This window comes from Danio rerio, chromosome 14 (assembly GCF_052040795.2).
Source record: "Danio rerio strain M-AB ecotype USA chromosome 14, GRCz13ab, whole genome shotgun sequence".
Taxonomy (NCBI): Eukaryota; Metazoa; Chordata; class Actinopteri; order Cypriniformes; family Danionidae; genus Danio; species Danio rerio.
In genome coordinates this window covers 7,197,601-7,222,429 of record NC_141034.1, presented here as the reverse complement: position 1 = coordinate 7,222,429, position 24,829 = coordinate 7,197,601, and the positions used below count along the sequence as shown (strand labels likewise).

Genomic DNA, 24,829 nt, shown 5'->3' with positions numbered 1-24,829 from the left:
GACGAGACGGCCCTTAACAGAGCGCTTCTGACCCCATACTATACAATACATACACAATAACACTAACAGAATGAATAATATTATATAATTAAATTAATATTATTTGAATACTATATTAGGCTATTAAAATGTGTGTTTTAATTAAAATCTGGAACTGTGACCATTTGATAAATAGTGGACATAATAAGTGTTTCAAACGCTTCAAATTGCTTTTCAACTACTTGCTTGTGTGATATTATATAAATGTCAGCTGCCATTTGACAAATATGTAAAAAACAAACCCATATTTCTTGCTTTCGTAACTTAAATTATCAAGGCATTCTAACTGCAGTCTGAATGCTTTTGAACTATTTTTAAGTGAGGGATATTATTAAACAGTAATGAAAAATTATAGCAGTTAAATTATTAAAGAAGATAAACATGACACACATCTATAAAGCTAGTAAGCTAGTTCCGTTTCAGAGCTTACAACTTCTCTCTTCTGATTACCTGACGTTTTGGTGGTGTCCAGAAGGGGGCATCAGACTGGATTTCCCTTTCTGCAGCATGGCCGGTGAAACTGGCATGCCATTCTTAGGCAACATCTGAATGTAACACAGCAACGTTTCATTTCATTATTTAGTTGCAGTCAGTAAACAGTGATTACATTATGCAAATAAGCCACTTTTTATAAGGGAGCTGCAGGAGCTCTGATACAAACAGTGCAGGAAGTTCTACAACCAAGTCAAGCCATTTTACATTCAGCCTCTATAATGTACGAGAATCTACTTTCATACTTTTGGTTTCATTATCTTTTACATTAAGTAATGGTGCTTGTTACTAGTAGAACTTCAGTAGGTGCTAATTATTAATTGATTATTTAATTATTAATTAATTCATTCAGTTTCTTGTCGGCTTAGCCCCTTTATTAATCTGGGTTAGCCACAACGGAACCAACCGCCAACCCATCCAGCACATTTCCATGCAGCGGATGCCCTTCCAGCTGCAACCCATCCCTGGGAAGTATTCACGCACACACACTCATACACTATGGACAATTTAGCCTACCCAATTCACCTGTACCGCATGTCTTTGGACTGTGGGGGAAACCGGAGCACCCGGAGAAAACCCACCCGAACGCAGGGAGAACATGCAAACTCCACACAGAAACACCAACTGACACAGCTGAGGCTCCTTCTATGATTAATTAATTAATAACAACCTAATTATTAAATATAAGTACTATACGATGCTCATACTTTTATAAATACTAGTTTTTATTTATTCCATGGTAGTTTTTATTCACTAGTTACTAGCGTTTATTGTTAGATATTTGTACCTATAAAGAAGACTATTACTTATTAATTACATTGATTAGCAACTAGTACATATTCAAAAGATGCTATATTAGAAACAAATCCTTATTTGACGTTACAAACATTAGTTTAACACAACTCTAGGAGTTCTGAATAACAAATATCATAATAGCATAACTAAAGTTATGTAAAACAGATGTAACTAGGATAATACTTGTCTAACTAATGCTAATAATACCAGTAATAATACAAAAAATACTACTAATACTGTCTAATAATTAAGTTCTGGTATCTGTTAAATAATAGTACTACAATCAAATAAATAAATACTACTATATAATAGGTCCAAGTACCTGATGAATAAAAACTAATATACAATTAAATAAGAACTACAGTGTATTTAATGGGTAGTAGTATACATTAATAAGAACTAGTGCCTAATTGAGCTGGCAGCTAGCTCTCTGCAACTCTCACATGGTCGCCCACTGAAGCTAAGCAGGGCTGCGCCCGGTCAGTACCTGGATGGGAGACCACATGGGAAAGCTAGGTTGCTGCCGGAAGTGGTGTTAGTGAGGCCAGCAGGGGGCGCCCAACCTGCGGTCTGTGTGGGTCCTAAACGGGGACGCTACACCGCTCAGTGAGCGCCGTCTATCGGATGAGACGTTAAACCGAGGTCTGGACTCTCTGTGGTCGTTAAAAATCCCAGGATGTCCTTCGAAAAGAGTAGGGGTTTAACCCCGGCATCCTGGCCAAATCTGCCCACTGGCCTTTGTCCATCATGGCCTCCTAACCATCCCCATATTCCAATTGGCTTCATTGCTGTCTCCTCTCCACCAATCAGCTGGTGTGTGGTGTGCGGTCTGGCGCAAAATGGCTGCCGTCGCGTCATCCAGGTGGATGCTGCACACTGGTGGTGGATGAGGAGATTCCCCCCATTGTGTGTAAAGCGCTTTGAGTGCCCAGAAAAGCACTATATAAATGTAAGGAATTATTATTATTATTATAATTAATGAATACTAGTATGCAATATACAAGTACTTATAGCTGTTTAATAGGTTTATGTATCTAATAAGCTTGAACTAGTGCCTAATGATACAAATAGGTATTAGTTGTTGTTTTTATAAAGCAGTAATAGCATGAAAACACACACCAGGGCTGCGTCCGAAATTACATACTTCCCTAGTATATAGCATATGAAAAATAGTATGAGCTGAGTAGTATGCTTGAATTTATATTATTAGAAAAACACTAGAGCTACTACTTCCAGTGAGATTCTGTAGTGTGCATCTAATGGATGCTATGCTATCACACGAGAGAAATCATGAATGCGTCGCAACTGACAGGGGTAGGTCATGTGATAATGACAACAAGGTGGATGTAGTACATCCTAATTTAATTCACTTTGATTAATACGATATATAACATACTTTTCTAATGATTGTGTAGTAAATTGAAATTCAAATGTAGTACCTACTCGAGTAGTAGGCGATTTGGGACGCAGCCTAATAGCTTTTTTTAGGGTTAAATGCTGAAACAGCTAGACATACAGGATCTGCACTGGTAAAACACTGACCTCTGTAGTCTTTGGTGCAGGGTTTTTGCAGGGTTTGGTGGTGGGGCAGGGTGGTGGTGGTCTGTTGGGTGGTAGTGGTCTTGTTTTGGGGTTTACTGATGGAGACGGCTGGGACGGCTCTGAAATGAGGTGCTTGTGTGGAGCATAGGCTGGGATTGGAGGAGGTTTCACAGTCGGCCGAATGATACTGTGTCTGGATCTAGGTGGACCTGTAGGACTCGCTCGAAGGGTGGCCTGAAAAGCAAACAACTGTAGTTTATGCACAGTTTCTGTAAGTCTAAAAATAAATATACACAATGACAATCCATAATATAAATGAATTTTGGGGTGAAATCTTTGTCAGATTAATTTTCCACAATAGTTCTAAGGGTCTGGTTGTCCTACAGCAAAGTATAAACTTTAAATCCCATTTTCAAACTTATATTATAACATTTTTTATGTAATATATGGATTTCTTTTTCAATATATAGAAAGTTTTAGAGAAATATATTTAAACAGCATTTATTAACCTTTGTCAATGTTAACTAATGAAAAAATACAAGTATTTATTATTTGTTAATGATCAATTATTCGTTTGTTCAAGGTGCAGAAAAAAATGAATACTTTTATTAGAAACAACCTATTTAACATTTTTTTTTACAGTCAATATTTCCAATATAATTTAGTCACAAGACTCCCTATAGTCAAACGATGACAGATAAGTCACACACACACACACACACATATATATGTATGAGCAATATCACACACTGGTGGGAGGCGTGCATTGGTACGAGGCCGCAGGCCGAGTGCCTTAGTGCCCCCACCAGTGCCGATATACAGCCATATTGCACTGCTACGAGTGTGATATTGCGTTTATTCAACAGTTTGACGGCATCATTTTGTATATAAAAACAAAATCAAACATGAAGAGTCTCAAAAACCCTTTTGTATGAGGAACTACTTTCTGCCGGAATCAAATCATAAGCTGACAGTTAAACAGTTGAGCGTGCATCTTTTAACCTTTAGATCTGTAGTGTCTGTTTTTAGCTGGCTGTATGTGGGCGGAGTAATAATACACAAAGGGTAAAGAGGCTGTAGGAGTTCTGATATTACAGAATATCGTACAGCTATCAGCCAATCAGATTTGAGAACCAGACAGAACTGTTATATATATATATATATATATATATATATATATATATATATATATATATATATATATATATATATATATATATATATATATATATGATAGAATATTTTCATTAATTTATTTTCCTTAGGCTTAGTCCCTTATTTATCAGGAGTCGCCACAGTGAAATGAACCACCAACTATTCCGGCATATGTTTTACACAGTGGATGCCCTTCCAGCCACAACCCAGTACTGAAAAACACCCATACAGTCTCATATTCACACTATGGCCAGTTTTTGTTTGGCCAATTCACTTCAGCTCATGTCTTTGGACTGTGGGGATAACCGGAGCACCCAAAGAAAACCCACATGAACACTGGGAGAACATTCAAACTTCACACAGAAATGCTAACTGACCCAGCTGGGACTCGAACCAGCAACCTTCTTGCTGTGAAGCGACAGTGCTAACCAATGGGCCACCGTGCCATCCATAGGATATAGAATATATACATAAAGATAATCCCAAATAATAAAGATCATTTGTAGTACCCAAATGAGCCTATGTTATTAGCCTAATCAGTTGTTATCAGGGAATAACATACCTTGGAATGTCATGACTGACCAATCAGAATCTAGTATTCCAGAGAACAATTTTATTTCACACCTTTCAGCCAATCAGATTCAAGAATTTCAGCTCACCATGGGATAATTAAGAGTCAATAAACGCTGCATATGTTGATTTGTAAATGATGTACATTAATATTCCATGTACATTTTTTTCTTTTTAGACAACCAGCAACTAACTGAATATGCGGTGAGTATAGCAGATTTTTCCTTCACACATCCAATGCTTTTGGATGGACGTACACTGAACACACACTGACAACAAAACAACTTCGCACCTGTTCATCAGCGGGAGCTTTCTTTGGCTGGAACACTGGGTTGGCATGGCCTGTCGTGTGACTTTTAGGCTCAGGGGTGTCTGGAACACTGACAAGAAGGAAAATAATGACTTCGTATAAAGCAATAACTGCTAAAGACTTAACCATTCCTGCATTTACAGTGGGGGAAATAAGCATTGAACACTTCATGTTTTTTCCTGGAGTAATATTTGTAAAGGAGCTGTTGGCATGGAATTGAACCAGGTTTTAGTAAAAACCCAAACAATATAAACATAAAAATAAAACAAAACAAATCTGAAACATGAGTTATGTGTAATAACAATGGTACAACACAAGGAGAAAGTACTGAACTACTGAAATGTATTTAATACTTTATATAAAACGCTTTTTTGGTGATGGCAGCATAAAGACGCCTCTCAAAAGCATTCACGTGTATTGCAAGGAAGTCAAGCCTTCTCATTTATGGATCCTTAACTCTGGAATAGCCTTCCTGATAATGTCCGAGGCTCAGACACACTCTCTCGGTTCAAAACTAGATTAAAAACCTATCTTTTTAGCAAAGCATACACTCAGTGCATCCCTAAGCGGTATGCTACATGAATGTGCTCCATGCAAGTTTAAGCATCTCGTTTATATATACTATGAACAGCAGCTACACTAACTATTCTCTTTATTCTCTATTTCCACTTGGGGATACTCATCCCTGAGGCCCTCAGACTATGCGGCGCCACTGATTCGATCCAAGGCCAGCGACGAGATGATCCCAAGGTTTCCATAATCCTGGACCAGGCCGTACCCTGAGCAGCTGCTGTGGTGGTCATGGAGGAGTGGAGAGCATGATTCCTGTGACGCTCCAGGGACAGACGAGTCTTCGCTGAGATCCAGCATTCTCTAGCGCCCAGACTGCAGCTCTGCACAAGAATTTTTTTAGCCAGAGGAGAAACGTTCGTGCCCAACTGAGCCTGGTGTCTCCCGAGGTTTTTTAATTCTTCACTTTTGCGATTTGGTGAAGTTTTTTCCTCGCCGCTGTCGCCACTGGCTTGCATGGTTCGGGATCTGTAGAGCTGCATATCGATGGATTTGCTCTTCAGGGCCCTACCATTCACCCGGCGCAGTGTGGCGCAAGACGGGGCGCAGTAGTCTTTTGGTAGTTTCCTCTTGGCGCAAGAGTCGTTTTGAAGCGTTGCGCTACGCTGTTTAAATAGCAAATGCATTAGCGCTCATTTGTGCGCCCATAGGCGTTCTGGTCTAAAAAGGGAGGCGTTCTGAGGCGGACCGCTGGCGCGTTGCTATTTTGAGAATCTATAATAGATTTTTCATTAGACCAAAACAAACCCGGTCTAAACTCCGGCGCAGAGTTGCGCCTCGCTTACACACTGCTTAATACACACAAGAGAGCAATAGGCAAATATCTTTACATATGAAAAAAATTAAATATTAAGGATATATATAGGATATAATAAGAATAGATATAGGATATAAATATAAAGGATTAAAATATTACAAAACATTATTTTTCTAGCCCACATAAATATGAAAAATCACTGCTTTTATGTCTTCATCTCGGGAGGCTTTTTCAGTTCATTCATAACAATTTGCTTTTGTATAATGTTATTATTATTAGCAGTATTATTTATTATATCCATATTTATATTTGTTTTATTAAAAATAAGCTTAGATTTGCCCACCTGTCAGGTTTTAGACCATATGGGGCACAGCATGTGTTTTAGGATATAACTCAGGTTTTTGAAGACACTCTGTTATTATTATTAATTTATTCGTTTGCTGGAAATTAGAACTGAATTTAGAAATAGTTTTGAAACGAATATTTGCGCTTAACAAACAAAAGTATTTATTTATAGACTAATTGATGTCTGTGCGTAAAGGTTTCCCTATCCAAGAGCGAAAGTGAAAGTGATCCATTATCTCTCATTCTCACGCAGTAGATGCTCTGTTTAACAGTTTTCTGTTATAAAACTGTTAAATGTTTGCTTGTGAAATGCTAATTTTTTCCACTTAGACTTACTTTGCGTCCTGTAAAAAGCGAATGCGCTCTTGGCGCGACGCAGTGGACTCTTAAAAGGAATGGGAGATGAGATTATAATTGATTTATTCTCAAAACACACCTATAACTCATTAAGAAAATAAACTCAACCCTTTTAGACCATGCGCCGCGGCGCAAGGCAGATTTCCCGTCCTTAAATTAGTCCTGACACGCCCTGCAAGCGTTTGCGCCCTGCGTTTTGCGCTCTGCGCATGGACCGTCAAAATAGAGCCCTCAGTGTTTGGACTCTCAGTAGTGACTATTAAATCACACTGAACTGAACTGAACTTAAACACTGAAAACTGAACTACACTGTTTCAATTTACTATGATCTTCTACGTGAAGCTGCTTTGACACAATCTACATGTACATTGTAAAAGCGCTATAGAAATAAAGGTGAATTCAATTGAATTGTCTTGCTGAAATGTCCACCCTGGTTTCATCTTCATCATCCTGCTAATGTAGATGCAGGATTGAAGCAGGCAGCTAATATTCATTTACACCGAGGAAGGGCAGAGGGTCACTGAAGAATTACTGAGAGATTTCAGCTGCTGTCTGGGCTTTCAGTGCCTTTCTACACCTCCCTTTCTTCATGTGTTCAATAATTGTCCCTTGTGTCAATTCTTTTTTTTTACACGTCAAATCATTTGTAAACTAATTAGATTTGTCTTCTTTGCTTATATGGATTTGTTTGGTTGTTACCAACATCCGGTTTTGGTTGTTACCAAAATTTCAAGTCAACAGCACCTTTAGAAATATGTTTTCTGAGAAAAGTGGAGATGTTTTCAATACTTATTTCCCCCAAATTAAGTTATAAACTCTGTTACTTGATGCATGTTTGTGTTTTAGGAAGAGCTGGGCTTTTGGTGGAGAGAAACCTCTGTTTACAGCGGCACCAACAGACACCAAGCACAGCCAACGCCAGAAGAAAAGACAAGCTGAGGAGAACCAGCACAAGATAAAAGCTGCCTGCACATAAGATAAGACAAAAACATCAGTCAAAAAACATAACTCATCGTAGATAGGGTTCAATAAAATATTGAGGTAATCAGCTGACGTACTCTGTGAGATCACAGGCCCGCTGTCCAAACTGCCTCCTGGACCCGATGTCCCACAAAATGGTGGAGCCCAACCGGAGTGACAGTGACAGTTGTGGTTATTATTGCAAAGCTGCAGGACAAAAAAACAACAACAACAACATGCAGTTGAAGTCAGAATTATAAGCCCCCCTGTATATTTTTTTGTCCAATTTCTATTTAACGGATAGATTTTTTTTTCAAATAATTTCTAAACATAATAGTTTTAATAATTAGTTTCTAATAATTGATTTATTTTATCTTTGTCATGATGACAGAACATAATATTTGAGTAGATATTTTTCAAGACACTAGTATTCAGCTTAAAGTGCCATTTAAAAGCTTAACTAGGTTAATTAGGCAAATTCGGTTAATTGTGCAAGTCGTTGTATAACAGTGGTTTGTTCTGTAGACAGACATCGGACATCGGAAAAAAATATTGCTTTGGGAGGCTAATAATATTGACCTTAAAATGGTTTTATAAAAATGAAAAACTGCTTTTATTCTAGCCGAAATAAAACAAATAAGACTTTCTCTAGAAGAAAAAAATATTATATATATATATATATATATATATATATATATATATTAGGGTTGTAACGGTATGAATTTTTTACGGTATGATAATCGTCTAAAACAATACCACGGTTTGACGGTTTCGCAGTATACGGTATGTTACAAATGTTACAAAATAATAGAACAGTGAAGCAAATTTGACTTTTTCCAAATAATATATTTTCAGTTACTATAAACAACACCACTTACAATGAACAAATAAAAAAATAAGAAATAATAAATAATGTGTCAAAGTCCAAATAAAGTCCAAATAAACATGGTGCAAATCCTCAGTAAAAAAATAGATATAAATATTTACTATACTATAAATAGTTACATAACGAAACTAGATTCAATATGGAACATCCTTAGGTTTTATGTGCCAGCATGGACATGGTTGTCTGTGGATATGGATTTGGATATGGTTGTCTGCAATGCAGACAAACAGCTGCACCTTCATTTGCGTCTTTTGAAAACAGCAAGAGCAGCAGTTCGTCTTTGCGGTGTCACTGTTTTGTCATGGTTCTGTGCTGCTGTGCATGCAAAAGTACTTAGTATGAGAATTATTTCATGCAAAACTTTTTTTTTGCGTTTTATTTAGCCGTGCATAAATGTATGCCTATCTCTCATTCTGTGTTGTTCAAAAAGCTCGTTTTTGGTCCACAAACAAAAGCGAAACCTATGCTTATTGGTTGTGATATAGCGAGTTTGAACCAATCTGGGCATGGAGGAGGGACAATGCATCAATGTATTGTGTCTAGTTTGTCCGGAGACACAGTGACGAGCGTTTCTTTGTCAAATCAGCGTTGTCAAATTTTGATGACGTAACCGCACTGATTCCGGAGCCTCTGGAGCCGTGAATGTTATGTGATACAGCACTGGAAACTGCTGAAAGTGCTTCTTTATGCCAATCTTTGAATTGTATGAATCGGATCAGCGGATCAAAAGTTATTAAACATTTAAGAGCAATACTTATTTTTAGCCGCGGGCGGCTGTCTCGGTCTTTAAGGGTTAAAACCGTTGATATGCAATTGTTCATGGTATGATAATCGTGCACGTTCAAATCGTGGTAGACCGTCATACCGGTATATTGTTACAACCCTAATATATATATATATATATATATATATATATATATATATATATATATATATATATATATATATATATATATATATATATATATATATATTTATTTAAAAAAAAAAATATATATATATATATAATTATATATATATATATATATATATATATATATATATATATATATATATATATATATATATATATATATATATATATATATTATAGGAAATTTTAGGAAATACTGTGGAAAAATTCCTTGCTCTGTTCAACATCATTTGTGAAATATTCAAACAAGAAAAAATAAATTCACAGGAGGGATAAGCATGACTTCAACTATGATTTCATCTACATTTTCAGTGTAAAACTATCTAAAAGAACAGATCACCCAAATGTGCAAACCTGAAAAGGGAGTAATATAAGAAAAAATTATTGATTACATAAGTTTTTTTGAAGTATTTACTCATATTTTGAATTAGATTTAGTATTTTCAGTATTCATTCAATTTTATTTTTACTGTAAACCCAAATTATAAACATGGACACAACCCACACTAGACCCACATGCATTAATGAATATTAACCTGTGTGATTGTTTTTAACTGACTGTAATTTTTTATATTTATAATACCTACTATTATAGTATTTGCTCATACATTTAATCATGTATGATGATTAACCTGCATGATTTGTAATGAAATATACAGTAAACAGAATAAACAGAATGACCCATATAATTATAAAAAAAAAGAAATTTCTCATTTCTAGGTTTTTCAGGACAACTTTTAAGCAGTAAACTTTAAAATGTTATCATTTAAAAAAAATAATAATAATTGAAGTAAATTTATATTCATTTTGCAATTATTTAGTGTCTATCTGATGTCCTAGAGGGCCCTAATGATAGTTCCCCTCTGCATTCTACATTGTAAAATCTACTCCCTTATTAAGTACTAACATCACAACCTAAAAGTGACTTGTATTCAATGGAAATGATTACGACACCAAGGTCTGTGTTAAGTTTAGCACAAAAAAAAAAAAAAAGTTTAACCCACCCAAATTTCCCCACACTTTGAAACCATATCCTCTATGAAATCATTTCCTCAACTGAAATCTTCTCATGAATTAGGCTAAATAATAGAACTGGAAAAAACCCAAACTAGAACCACATGCATTTATTAATAATAATCTGCATGACTAATTGTGAGAATGGTGAGAATTTTTGTTACTAGTATTGTTAGTGCAGGAAATTATGTAAATAAGTAGGAAATTGCAGCTCTATTATTGCCGTGTTTGTGTAAGGTTCAGTTAGATCCATGTTAAACATGCAATTTGGACTTACCCCATGGCCTTGACATTTAGTACTGCATTCATCGGCTTGCAAAAAGGATGCATCACGGCATTCTCCCTCAAAACAGATCTGCTCGAAAAGAAATTAAAGCGAATAAGTGAATAATACAATGAATTAATGATGATTAATTATTGAGCATACTATCAAAACAACTGTAATGGACAAAATCAAGACATCAAATATTGATGTTTCTTGTGCTTACAATAGTAATTACGGTGACCTTAATTACTATGCACTTACATTCAAATTAATAATTTAACCCAATGTACTTATTATTGTCATGATCACCAGCTATCACATGAACTATAATTCTGCCACCAAACTGCACTACATGTCCCATTAGTCACCTCACTCACACACCAGTTCCAGATCACCCCTGATTACGTACCAGCTGGAAGCTTTTCATGGACTGATATCCTCAAATATTTACACTTGTTTGTCGTACCTTAGTCTAGCCTTGCCGTGTTTCCTGACTCTTATTTTGTTCTTTGTTTATCCTGTTTGCTGCCTTCACAGACCACTACCTGTGACCACGACTATGCTTTTGGAATACCCACATGATACCGTTTGTTCCTGTTAACAATTGCCTGTCTGAAAACCCAGGCTTATTCTGAAAACGTACCTCTATATACATTTAAGGAGAACTCCAAATATATTGCAGGAGCATTTTTTTTTTTTTTTTTGAAGTTTTTGTTTTAGTCGTCGTGGTCAACTACTCTCTGCGTCTCAAGTCTGCCGACGTACATCATCAGCTAACAAGACAAACTAGTAACAGCGGGAAAGCCGTCCATAAAAGGGTAAGCGGTCAGCTGGTAAGCGCGAAAAGGAACGCCGTCATACCGCCCAGTAGCATTCATTTTAAAGACAAAATGCAGCCATATGTAGCTCTGACTACATTATTCGCGATCTCCAGAAACGTATATAGGGCTATGTTTTCCGAATGGGCCAATGTTGCTGTCTGACTAAGCTGTAAATAAACTGCGTTAAGACCCTCAACTCAGTTGTTAAAATTTTATACATTGGGTCATTGATTTTATTGATTATATCTTATTATGTTTTTATGTTGGATAATTTATTTGCACGTAATTACTTAATAATGGGTTCACACAAGACGTGAAGCACTGCATCACTTGCTCTGGTTTACTAGCAGGATGTTTTTCTCCCTCACATGAATTTTTCCATTTGAGTAAAATTTTTTTGTGAAGCAGATGCATGCGATTGGAGTGAATTCTGCCTGTTCGCAACAAATGTGTGACGCATTTCATGTATTTCGTGCAGTGCGGCGATAATTTGCATTGACTCACTACCGTGAACACTTATTTCCACATTTGGTGTGAACCCAGAATTTACGTTACATTTTATTTACATTAAAATCCATGTGAAATCATTTTGTTAGAGCACATTTTTATTAATTAGGGGAACAATTAATTCCAACCCAGGCTCATTCTGAAAACATAGTCAGCAGCACGATGGACGTTTCTGGAGGCCGTGAAATATGTCCCGGGAGGTAAGTATTTTTGCAGTTTTTGTTTTCGAGAATCTGCAAGAGGCCGCTGTGTGTGCTTTTTCGCATCTAAATTGTCTCTTGCGAGTGCCGCCCGTGCGGTTCTCACATAAACCCACCAGAGGCCGCTGTCGACCAACTGAATGATTGACTGAGCAACCGGCCAATCGACTGACCCACCCTCCTCCTACCCTAAACAACATCAACGGTTTACAAAAGCCCTTCAGAAAAAGAGGTCCTCGTCTGATTTTTACCACGTTTTCAGATTATACTACATTCTGACCCTTTTGTTCACTCGTTCATTTTGTTTTTTTGATTCTGTTTTTGTCTTACGTGATTTCTGGAACCACTGGACTCGAACCCGTCGTCGCTGTTGTCGCCATGGTCAACTCCTCCCTGCGTCTCAAGTTCGCAGACGTAAACAATGAGCTAACTGGACAAACTGGTTGCGGCGGGAAAGACCTCCATGCGGAGGTAAGCCGTCAGCTGGTAAGTGTCAAAAGAAACGGCATCATACCGTAATCTTCAAATAAATCTGTCTATTTGCTTATTTGTTTGGACTGGCGGTGCTTCTTTTTTTTTCCTTTTTTTTTTTAACCACGCCACTTTTCTTAACCACGCCACTTACCAATAGCTTGCTATGAGGGAATGATCCACAAAAAGAAAGCCGCACCCCCTACTTAATATTCCATTTCAGTTAAAAGTACATCAATATACTGAAATAAAAGTCTCAGCAACTTCAGGTTCACACAAATTTTAACCCACCTTTAATCCAACCTATGCCATCAACTCTGTCCATAACCTGTATCCCACCTCAAGAGCCTCAAAGGTGTTGTCAATACAATATGAGCACAACATAATTTCTTCAATTCAGTACATAGTAGTTAAGGCCCCTTAATATAAAGTGGGACCACAATTACAATTAATTATGTCTAATTACGTGCAACTAACCCACATTCTAACACTAACCATATAGTAAGCACATGTAATTAATATCTATATACTGTTTGGGGAATTTCATGGTGAATGGTGGTCTGCATTTGTCCAGTACCCACCGCATTATCTCCACATTTGGTGCCGGTAAGAACCAGGCCCGGGTCCAGGGTGTCGTTCTGGTTTTCTTTAGCATGACCGTGCGGCCACACGTGTGTCCCTCTGCACAGAATCTTCTGTTGACCGGAGCGGATGGTGGTGTCGATGGCCACGGCGTTGGACTCTAATGGTTTGCTGGCAGAGCTCTGACACTGAATCTTGCCACATTTAGCATTCCTGTTGAGACACATGAAACTGTAGAAACTTCTTTCATTCATTCATTTTCTTTTTTTGACTTAGTTCCTTTATTAATCAGGAATCACCACAGTGGAATGAACCGCCAACTTATCCAGCATATGTATTACGCAGTGGATACCCTTCCAGCTGCAACCCATCACTGAAACACCCATACACTCTCATTCACACACATACACAATATACAATTTAGCTTACGCAATTCACCTATTACACTTTATTACCCAATGTAAATGAGCAGCATGTCCTGTTGCGTAAGAAGACATTAGCAAACAAAGTCATTTTTAAAAGGTGTTTGGGCACACAAAAGTGTTCATGGAGCTTCAGATGATTACAGTTGAACCTCTGAAGTCACACTGAATGTTTTGACAAAGTTTTTGGTTGCTTTTCTGGACTATAAATGTCTCATGGAGACATGTTGTCTATGGAGGATGGGAGAGCTCCTGGATTTCATCTAAAAATGTCTTAATTTGTGTTCTGAAAATGAGCAAAGGTCTCGGGGGATTGGGATGACATGAGAGTGAGTAATTAATAACAGAATTTTCATTTTTGGGTGAACTAACCCTTGAATGCATCTCACCTTTCAGTGCATTTCCTGTAAGTGCCCATAAGGTCTTGGCCGCAGTTTCCAAACGCATCGCCTGCTTTATTTACATCAGTAAAACAAAGATCAGGAGCAGGACGAGCATCTAAGACACACACACAGAAAATGCAATTAACAAAAGAACAAGAACAGAGCCGAATAGACATATATGTTATTGTAGAATTGCACATACAATTTGTGTTTCCAAGATAAACCTTCTATTATTAATAAAACTATTATTGTATAATATATATATATATATATATATATATATATATATATATATATATATATATATATATATATATATATATATATATATATATATATATACATATATTTATTTATGCATATATATGTATATATATATATATATATATATATATATATATATATATATATATATATATATATATATATGTGTGTGTGTGTCTGTATGTAATGTTTTTTTTATGTTTACTTTTTTACTTTTGACGAAATAGACAATAAATGGATTGGAATACCCATCTTTATTTTCAAAGGTATGGACATTTAATTTTATTATCGAACTGTTCAAGGAACAAACATGTCAGAACCAATAATCTATTAATACGCATGTAAAATAATATAAAAACAGTAAGTAATTATTTTATTTTAAATTAAGTTCACTCCACTAAAAAGTTTGCTCAACCTAAAAATTTGCCTGATATTAAACAGCACATTATTTCAGAAAATGTCAGGAAAATTAGGACAAAACAGCCTAGGGAAGCTAAAATAATCTTGCTTGAGGAGGAAATGTTGTGCTGTTGTTGTTTTTTGGTAAACCTTTCCTATATTTTCCTATATTATTTCCTATTGTTTGTTTTTAATAGACTGATTGATTATAAATTCTGCAAAAGTCTTAGGCCAACAAAGCTGGTATAGTGCTTAAGACTTTTTCACAGTACTGTATATTAGTTGTATATCATTCCAGTTTAAGGGAAATTAATAAAAAAATACTTAAAATATTCCCACAATTCTGTATTGAGTGATGTACTTGCATCTCAATCGAAACGTTTGTAAATCTGTATATCTCAGCTGGACTCAAAGGTTTTCACTGACAGCTAGTGAGAGCAGCAGATGGCATCGCATTTGGATAGTGCCATCCACGCCAAGCACAATGTCTGTTTGAAACTACAGTACATTGCAAAGGGCACTTCCTTTGGAAAACATGAAACCATGGTAGAAATAATAAAACAGCTATAATTGTTTCTTAGCCCACATTGCTCAAAATGACAGTAGAAGTGCGTAAGACTTTACCGTACTTTTACAGTTATTTAGTGCAAAAACACCCAGTAGAATACCACATACTTTTTTTACAGTTCATTACTGTAGCAAGCACTACATTGTGGGGTTTTTTACAGTAACTTACTGCACATTAGGAATTTGCTGTCTTCTAGTGTAATCAAAGTACTTAAGTACAATGTTAGACTTTCCGCAATTTTGCAGTTATTTACAGCAAAAACGACCAGTAAAATACCACAAACATTCTTTACAGCTCACTACTGTAATATGCACTGCATTGTGGGTAATTTTAAAACTTTTACAGTAACTTACTGCATATTAGGAATTTGCGGTAATCTAATGTAATCAAAGTGCTCGAGTACAATGTTAGACTTACCACAATTTTACAGTAATTTACTGCAAAAACTTGCAGTAAAATACCACAAACATTCTTTACAGTTCACTACTGTAATATGCTCTGCATTGTGGGTCATTTTAACACTTTTACAGTAACTTACTGCATATTAGGAATTTGCGGTATTCTACTGTAATCAAAGTACTTGTAACACTTTTAGACTTTGCCGCAATTTTACAGTTATTTACTGCAAAAAACACCCAGTTAAATTCTACAAACATTCTTAACAGTTCACTACTGTAGTATGCACTGCATTGTGGGTCATTTTAACACTTTTACAGTAACTTACGGCATATTAGGAATTTGCCACATTCTACTGTAATCAAAGTACTTGAGTACACTGTTAGACTTTGCCACAATTTTACAGTTATTTACTGCAAAAACTCCCAGTTAAATACCACAAACATTCACTTCTGTAGTGAAACGTTCACTACTGTAATATGCACTGCATTGTGGGTTATTTTGAAACTTTTACAGTAATTTACTGCATATTAGGAATTTGCGGTATACTACTGTAATCAAAGTACTGCTATACTGTAATTGAAGACAGTTAATGAAAAAAAACAGTCACTTGTTTGTAATTGATTAAATTCAACAGTAAGTACTAAATATAAAGGTTTTGTACTGCTAGTGTAAAATGTAAATGAATTACAGTAAAACTACAGTAGAAATTGTCATACTGTAAATTAGAATGTGGGCATTTTACCATAAAATTAAGTTGAGGTAAGGTTACTGTAAAACACATTTACAGGTAAGTTACTGTAAAGGGGCAGCTGCAGTAACTTGCTGGCAACAGTTCTGCCAGCAAGTTGCTGCAAAATTCAATAAAATGTCCAACAATGTAGTGGACTAAGGACTAGGATCCCATCTCGAAAACGGGAGTGATCTTTTAAGAAGACTTCAGCAGGCACAGACCTTTGCCCCAAAGAGAGAGGCACTGTTGTTCCAGCGTCAGACACATGCCAGTGTAACAGTATGCGCTGCCACTTGCGCAACTGCTGCCATCCATCAGGAAGAAGTTGGCAGGACAGGACTCTGATTTGCCATCGCAGTACTCGGGCAGATCACACGAGCCTGAGGGGGGACGGCACATCACTCCTGGACTCTTCAACTGCTCAAATGTTCAGAGAAAGAAAATAAAGCCAGAACTCATTTAGAGATGAAAATTTGGGAACTAAATTAACCTAAAAAGCCTAAATTGTCTAAAGCTATCGTTAACGGTAAGAGAAAGACATATAAAATGTTAAGTATGAAAGTTTATGTACAAAAAAATAGGTAACACTTTAATTTAAGGTGACATACATGCACATACTATAGTAATTACAATGAATTATGCATAATTACCACAATTACCTATACCTAACCTTTTAACCTCAACCATATGGTAACTATGTACATGTAATTAATTAATATGAATCAGTAGTTAAATGAATAGATACACTGCAACTATGTCCCCTTAAAATAAAGTGTTTACCAAAAATCATAACCCAAACGTAATTTTTGCTTTCTCCAAGAGATGGTAAACCAAGCTATACAAAATTTGGACTACTTGTTACTTTAAGCTAGGAATTGGTAAATGATGTCTGAATTTTAATGTTGTGAGCTTTTTGTCTGTGTGTGTCAATACTTTAAACATATCACCGCACTGTTATATTAATTGTTAAAAGTCACCAAAAACTGTTTACATGGTAAAAATGTTTACATTAAATATTCACAATAAACACATTTTATTTTATTTATTTTGTATTATTTTATATTTACTTATTTATTTTATATATTTTTTATTTTATTGTTTGTATTTTATATTTAATTTTATGTTAAATTTTATTTATTTTTTAATTTAATTTTATATTTTATATTTAATTTTATTATTATTTATTTTATTTTAGATTTTATTTTTAATTTAAAAAAAATTATTTAATTTTATATTTAATTGTATTATTATTATTTAATTTCTTTTTATTTTTATATTCATTTTTTTCTATTTATTTTACAAAAATTTTTAACAAAATTTTTATTTTTAGTGTTATTATTATTATTTTATATAATATAATATTTTATTTCTTGCTATTTTATTTAGTTTTTAAAATTTTTATTAAATTTAATATATGTTTTTTAATTTTATGTTACTTTTTATATTTACATTTTATTTTTATCATTATTCTATTAATGTGTATTTTTTTATTTTTTTTATTTTAGGTTTTATTTTAGTTTATATTTAATTAGTTTTTTTAATCAATTTTTATATTTTATTTAATATTTTATTCTATTTATTTTTACATTTTTTTCTAATTTTATATTTTATATTTAATTTTATATTTAATTTAATTATTATTATTTCTTTTTATTTCACTTTTTTCATTTTAATTAAAATGTTTTATTTTATTTTAATATTTTATTTTATTTTTCTTATTTTTATTTTTACACTGTGATTTACCTTGCACTCATGACAGCAGACTCCATGCGCACACTCGGCTCCGCTCTTCAATGTGCAGTTGTGGGCATTACAGCAGGGACTCGAGCACTCCTTTGTAGTACAGGAAACAGAAAAGGAAAATGTGAGTGTAAATCGGAATCAATCGGAATAACAGCATGGGAGAAAAAACGAGCCGGGAGGAAGCAATGAAACTCTCTCCTGACCTCCACCTCTCCACAATCACACTCTTCTCCTTCCTCCAGGTATCCGTTTCCACATCGCTGCCCGCCGTACATGACCCTGGTGTTGGGAGGGTTGAACAAACACTTCCCCCCGCCGGAGCTCAGGTAGCGTTTCAGCTCATTCTGATTGCAGGAGTTAAAGACGCGAGGGAACGGAGCCCTGAACAACATCAATGAAAATTTAGCTTTGAGAGTCTGTAGCATTGGCAGGCCACTTTAATTTTTAATCCTTATTCTACTGTTTATTCTCACGCTAATAGTACTTAATCTTAGCCACTAGTTTCTAAGAGTCAGTGTCTCAAGACTGTCAAGACATGTTTAGCGGTCATCAGATCTTTAATGCTTTAATGTTTTTTAATATTTTGATTTTAAAAAAAGCATATGTACATTTATATGTATTTACGGATGTATTATATCATCTTTGCATAAAAAACTGTAATGTAGTGTCTATGGGGGCAGGACAGTATTTTTTTTTTCAGTTTTGAAAAAGTCCTGATAAGGCCATAGTTGAGTTTTTCTTTTATTACTTCAGCAAACAGGATTGTAAAAACAATATTTGTTGTACTCTCCCATTCACTGCGCTGTAAGTTTACCCAATATAGAATTAAAGTAAATTACATTTTAAAAATAAATTAATAATATATATATATATATATATATATATATATATATATATATATATATATATATATATATATATATATATATATATATATATATATATATATATATATATATATATATAATAAAAATGTAATTAATTAGAAAATATAAAATTAAATTTAAATTTGAAAATAAATTAAATTAAACATAAAACTAAATAAAAATATATAAAATCAAATATAAAATAAATAAAATAATAAAATTAAATATAATAAATAAAAAATAATGACAATAATAATAATAAAAATGTAATTAAATAAAGAATAAAACATTGAAAGTAAATTAAATAAAAAATTATATATTGAAAATAAAATAATTTATTAATTAAATTAAAATTAAAATTTTAAAATGTAATTAAAAATGAAAAGAAAATATAAAAGAAAAGAAATAAAATAATAATAATAATAAAATTAAATATAAAATATATAATTAAATTTACAGTTAAAAATAAATTAAATTAAACATAAAATTAAATAAAAAATATATATAAAAACAATTTTTAAATAAATAAAAATAATTAAATTAATAAATACAAAAATAATGACAATAATATTAATAAAAATGTAATTAAATATAGAATAAAATTAAATAAAAAAATAAGGTTTGAGACTCCTGATCTAAAAGACATTTGTAGTACTACTAACTCTCTTTCGCCTTAGTCCCTGATTTATCAAGGGTCGTCAGAGCAGAAAGAACCACCAATTACTTTGGCATATGTTTTTTAGCTACAACCCAGCAACTCATAAGCCCCCAAAGCTCGAAGACACTAGTACTAGTAATATGAAAAATAATGCTTGCCATAATGTCACATGGGCGACACAGTGACTCAGTGGTTAGCACTGTCACCTTACAGCAAGAAGGTCACTAGTTCGAGTCCCGGCTGGGCCAGTTGGCATTTCTGTGTGGAGTTTGCATGTTCTCCCAGTGTTGGCGTGGGTTTCCTCCGGGTGCTCCGGTTTCCCCCACAAGTCCAAAGACATGCGCTATAGGTGAATTGAATAAGCTAAATTGGCCGTAGTGTGTGAATTATTGTGTACAGTTGTTTCGCCAGCTGGAAGGGCATCCACTGTGTAAAACATATGCTGGATAAGTTGGCGGTTCGTTCCGCTGTTGTGACCCCTGATGAATAAAGGAATTACGCCGAATGAAAATGAATGAATGAATAATGTCACATGTAGTTTGTGGTTCTCACCCTGTGGCAGCAGCCATAATGCAGCCTCCATCCTCTGCTTGAGCTCGACAGCAACCTGGACTATCATGGCTCATACCAAAGTTATGCCCCAACTCATGAGCCATGGTGGCAGCGATGCCCACAGCACTGTTAGAGTGGTCCTGCAGAAAGAGAGAGAGAGTTGTGGTTTCAACAAATGAAAACTCTTGGCAATAAAAGACAAAAGAATGAAGGTAAAGTTACCGAATTGACTCCACCAGACTGGTATTCAGAACACATGGCTTTAAGAGGCGCCAGACCAATGATGGTGCCATGAAAGGACACACCGCTATAAACACAAAAAAATCAACTATTTAAATACCAATACACTGTGGCGAAACCAATCCACTGACTAGATGAACAGACACTGACATATTTAAAGGTCCCATGAATGTTTTTTAGATATTATTAGCAGTATTGTTAGTTTTTAGGTTGCTCCTGCACACCAAAACAGTGACAAAATTTGCGTTTAAAAGATATAAAACTGAAATAAACATGCAAAGCTTGTAGTTTGGATCAATGGTTTTAGTCATGTCACCTCTTACGTTAGCTTCACATTAAATTATCTGACCAATCAAATGCTCTCTAATGTCTGACATGCCCCGCCCACTTCATGACGATTCTCATTTGATGCGCTTGAGTTCAACCAATCGCACTCTCAACCGCTATTGGCTGTTTTTTTAACAAGGGGAGGAGCTACACTATGCCACACCCACTCTTCTTATTTTAGTTGCGATTACGTCAAACATCCAATAAAAATGCACATTTCATGTGCATATTATCATTATCAATGAAAGCACTTCATGTGACCTTGAAGGGACGGTTCATCCCAAAATTAAAATGTTATTTACTTCTCTTCATGTCATTCCAAAACCGTATTACAGTATTTAATTTTATCTGAAACTGAAAAGGAAATAAAACTTTTAAATACATGTTTTAAATAAAACAGTGTTTTAAGTACTCACAATAAAATGTATCTTTCTTTTCCATGTTAAAAAAGCAGATTTTGTCTCTTCCGTCTGAGATGAACAGAAAACAGTTTCTATTTCTGCGATGCTGCAACCAAACGACAGTTTAAACTACTATGACAATGATCACCTCAGGTACTGATTATGTGCTTTATTCCCTTGTTACCAGTGATACCAAATGTTACCAGTGTAAGTTTAAACACCATTTTGCATGACATTTGCTACCATACTGAAAGCAGCCACATATATTTATATACGTTAGTTATAAATAAGTTATATAGGATAGTTATAAAGTTAAAGTTGTCCAGTTGGTTAGAAGTGCAGTTCACTATTCTGGCCTTCTGAATGGTTGGTATAGAAATAATTCTGTTGTGTCGTGTCTGGTGCAGACAGTCAAATTGCTTGTTGCTGGAATGCTGTTACGTTGGTATGAAAGCCTGTTTGAATTCAATTCAATTCAATTTAATTCACCTTTATTTGTATAGCGCTCTTACAATGTAGATTGTGTCAAAGCAGCTTCACATAAAAGGCCATAGTAAATTGAACAGTGTCAGTTCAGTTTTCAGAGCTTAGGTTCAGTTCAGTTTAGCTCAGTTCAGTGTGGTTTAAAAATCACTACCGAGAGTCCTAATACTAAAGAGCAAATTCATTGATGTGTAGCTCTACCGATCCCAAACCATGCAGGCTAGAGGCGACAGCGGAGAGGGAACAAAAAAAACTTTTTTGTTTTTGCGAAAATGAAGAAAAAAAAAACCTTGAGAGAAACCAGACTCAGCTGGGCACGACCATTTTAATTTCTCTGCTTTTGAAAATTGCGAGATAAAATCAGAATTGCAAGTTTTTTTTTTATCTCAGAAATCTGACCTTAGCTCATTAGACAGAATTATGACTTTTAATCTCAGAACTCTGACTTTTTGTACTGCAACTTTTTTTTTAGAATCTGAACTTATATCTTAGAATTGCAACTTTTTATCTCAAAATTGCAAGTTATAAGAATTAGGTCAGAATTCTGAATACTTTTTATGTTTATAAAAATTTGTGAATTCATATCTCAGAATTCAGACTTTATAAATCGCAACTGTCACTTAATGGGGTATATGCCGAAGCATGCTAATAGGACTTTTAATTTGCCAGTAAACTGGGTTAAGCGCTTCCGGCGAATTGAATGCCAATGCAAAATCCAGTGCGTTTAAGGTCTGTTTTCTTTAAAAATCAGCGATCTCCACTAGCTGAGTGATTTCCAATTTAAAGTGGGTCTCAGATTGTACAAGAAGCACTGGATTAAATTACATTTCCCCCGCCATGTCTTTATAATATGAGCATTTATTTTACCCCAGTATATTCAATGGAGCTTCTGCGTTAGCCTGCCGATTCTGATGAGCACTTGCGAGTAAACAGCTTTTTGTCTCGTTTTTCGCTTGAGCAACTAAATAAATGCAAACGTTTATTTAACTGAATGTATTTTAATGAAATTACAACATCGAAGCTGTATAAGGAACCGTATAAAATGGAAAAAAGTTCACAATAACAGGTCACCGGAAGTGTATCAGCATGGGAACGGCACTAGCTCGGCATATACCCTATTTCATCGAATTGCAAAATACAAATGTCAGAATTCTGAATTCTTTTTATCTCAGTATCATGACTTTATTTCTTAAATTGTGATTTATATTTAACACTTCTGACTTTATATCTAACAATTCTGACTTATATATTTTTGAGGTTTTTATATCACAATTTTGCATTAGTGTCATGCAATTCTGAGGGAAAAAAAAACAATATAACCTTTTTTTAATGCTTTAATCAGTGGTGGAAACATACACTTCCATACACTGGATGATATTAGAACACATCATATAACATTACACTTATCTGGATTACTAAGAATGGAGTATTTTTATATACATTTTCTATCATTATATTTAAAATTATTATTATTTTTTGTAATTCAAAAGCCCATTCACTGGCTACATATTTTACAAAACTTATTCTTTTGCTTTCAAAATGAGGAAATACGAGGTCTGGATTTCTGTTCAAAATGAGAAAAGAAAATAATGCCAGCTTCAAATAAAGCCACAATAACCACATGACGTTGCCAAAACCGCAACATTGAAACAGTTTTAATCCCTACTCAAAACTAATACAAAGCAAGATTAATATGGGTATGTGATGGCTTGTGAATACAGTAGGGGAAATAAGTATTGAACACATCATGTTTTTTTCCTAGGAATAATATTTTTGAAGAAGATGTTTACACCCCTGTCTGTGTTTTGGATCATTGTCTTGATGAAATGTCCACCAACATCCGGTGAAAATTTCAAGTCATCAGCACCTTTATAAATATACTTTCTGAGAAAAATGGTGACACGTTCAATACTTATTTCCCCCACTGTGTGTTGTGAGGGGTGATTGAGACTGACGTTACTAGCTGAGCATTGTCATTGGGCAGCTGTGGCAGCTGTTTCCTCCTCCAGGACAGGAAAGCACCAAGGGTGCTGTAGGGGTTGTCCGTCACATTGATCTTGTCTTGATCATTCCAGATTTCCAAGCGGATCAGAGCCACACGGATCTTCAATGATTTATAATACTGGCGACACAAAAAAAAATCAGATACGAGTTCATTTGTGGGTGTGTGATGAAAAGCTGCGTTTAATAGTGCGACCTCACCTTATCCACAAAGTTAGCCGCTTCAAGAAGCTTTGCTTTAGTCTTTTCAAGGTCTCGATTGTGGTTCACAAACTAAAAAAGAAAGAGAGACATTATTAGAACGCATCATTCTGTGTTAAACAGGATGCAGCATTGCAATGAAATAGAAGTTATTTAAACTAGAATGAAAAAGAATAACCTACAATAAGACATCGAATTTTACTTTCTTTCATAGTATAATTTACACTGATTTTACATTAAAGTTACTCTAGTTATTCAGAGAAAAGCAATGAATAATTATCATTTGTTTGTTTAACAATAAGGGGTCTATTTTAGCGACCAAGGCGCAAAGTCAAAAGCATTAAGGGCGTGTCCGAATCTACTTTTGCTATTTTAAGGACGGAAAAATACGCTCCGTGCCCGGCGCATGGTCTAACAGGATTGTGCTCATTCTCTTAATGAGTTATGGGTGTGTTTTGAACATAACGTGCATTAAACCAAATGAGAGTCTCATCTCCCATTTTCTTTAAGAGTCATTTGCATCCCACCATGGCGCGTTTGCTATTTACATGGCAACTTTGTAAGTGGAAAAGTGCTTCTCTAGTGAGAAAACAGTTAAACAGACCATCTGCAGTGTGAGGATAAAGAATGAGCCTCCTCTAT

The 24,829-nt window shown here is 34.8% G+C and overlaps 1 protein-coding gene across 4 annotated transcripts in view; it reads right to left on the bottom strand.

The window, feature by feature from the left end:
• Positions 1-24,829, bottom strand: part of adam19b (ADAM metallopeptidase domain 19b) — a 248,445-nt gene that overhangs the window by 184,232 nt on the left and 39,384 nt on the right. For 2 of the 4 annotated variants that reach the window (XM_087281061.1, XM_087281062.1), the window contains 15 exons: positions 24,188-24,259; positions 23,941-24,107; positions 20,757-20,841; positions 20,535-20,674; positions 18,662-18,839; positions 18,459-18,548; positions 16,937-17,132; positions 14,362-14,470; positions 13,550-13,763; positions 10,982-11,059; positions 7,991-8,099; positions 7,757-7,898; positions 4,886-4,973; positions 2,869-3,102; positions 490-584 (listed from right to left, as the gene is read on the bottom strand). In XM_087281061.1, coding sequence (XP_087137187.1) covers positions 490-584; positions 2,869-3,102; positions 4,886-4,973; positions 7,757-7,898; positions 7,991-8,099; positions 10,982-11,059; positions 13,550-13,763; positions 14,362-14,470; positions 16,937-17,132; positions 18,459-18,548; positions 18,662-18,839; positions 20,535-20,674; positions 20,757-20,841; positions 23,941-24,107; positions 24,188-24,259 — 1,997 coding nt within the window. Of the gene's footprint in view, positions 1-489; positions 585-2,868; positions 3,103-4,885; positions 4,974-7,756; positions 7,899-7,990; positions 8,100-10,981; positions 11,060-13,549; positions 13,764-13,960; positions 14,471-16,936; positions 17,133-18,458; positions 18,549-18,661; positions 18,840-20,534; positions 20,675-20,756; positions 20,842-21,403; positions 22,022-23,940; positions 24,108-24,187; positions 24,260-24,829 lie in introns of those variants that run through there. The other 2 variants (XM_087281063.1, XR_015507042.1) reach the window with 2 other exon arrangements.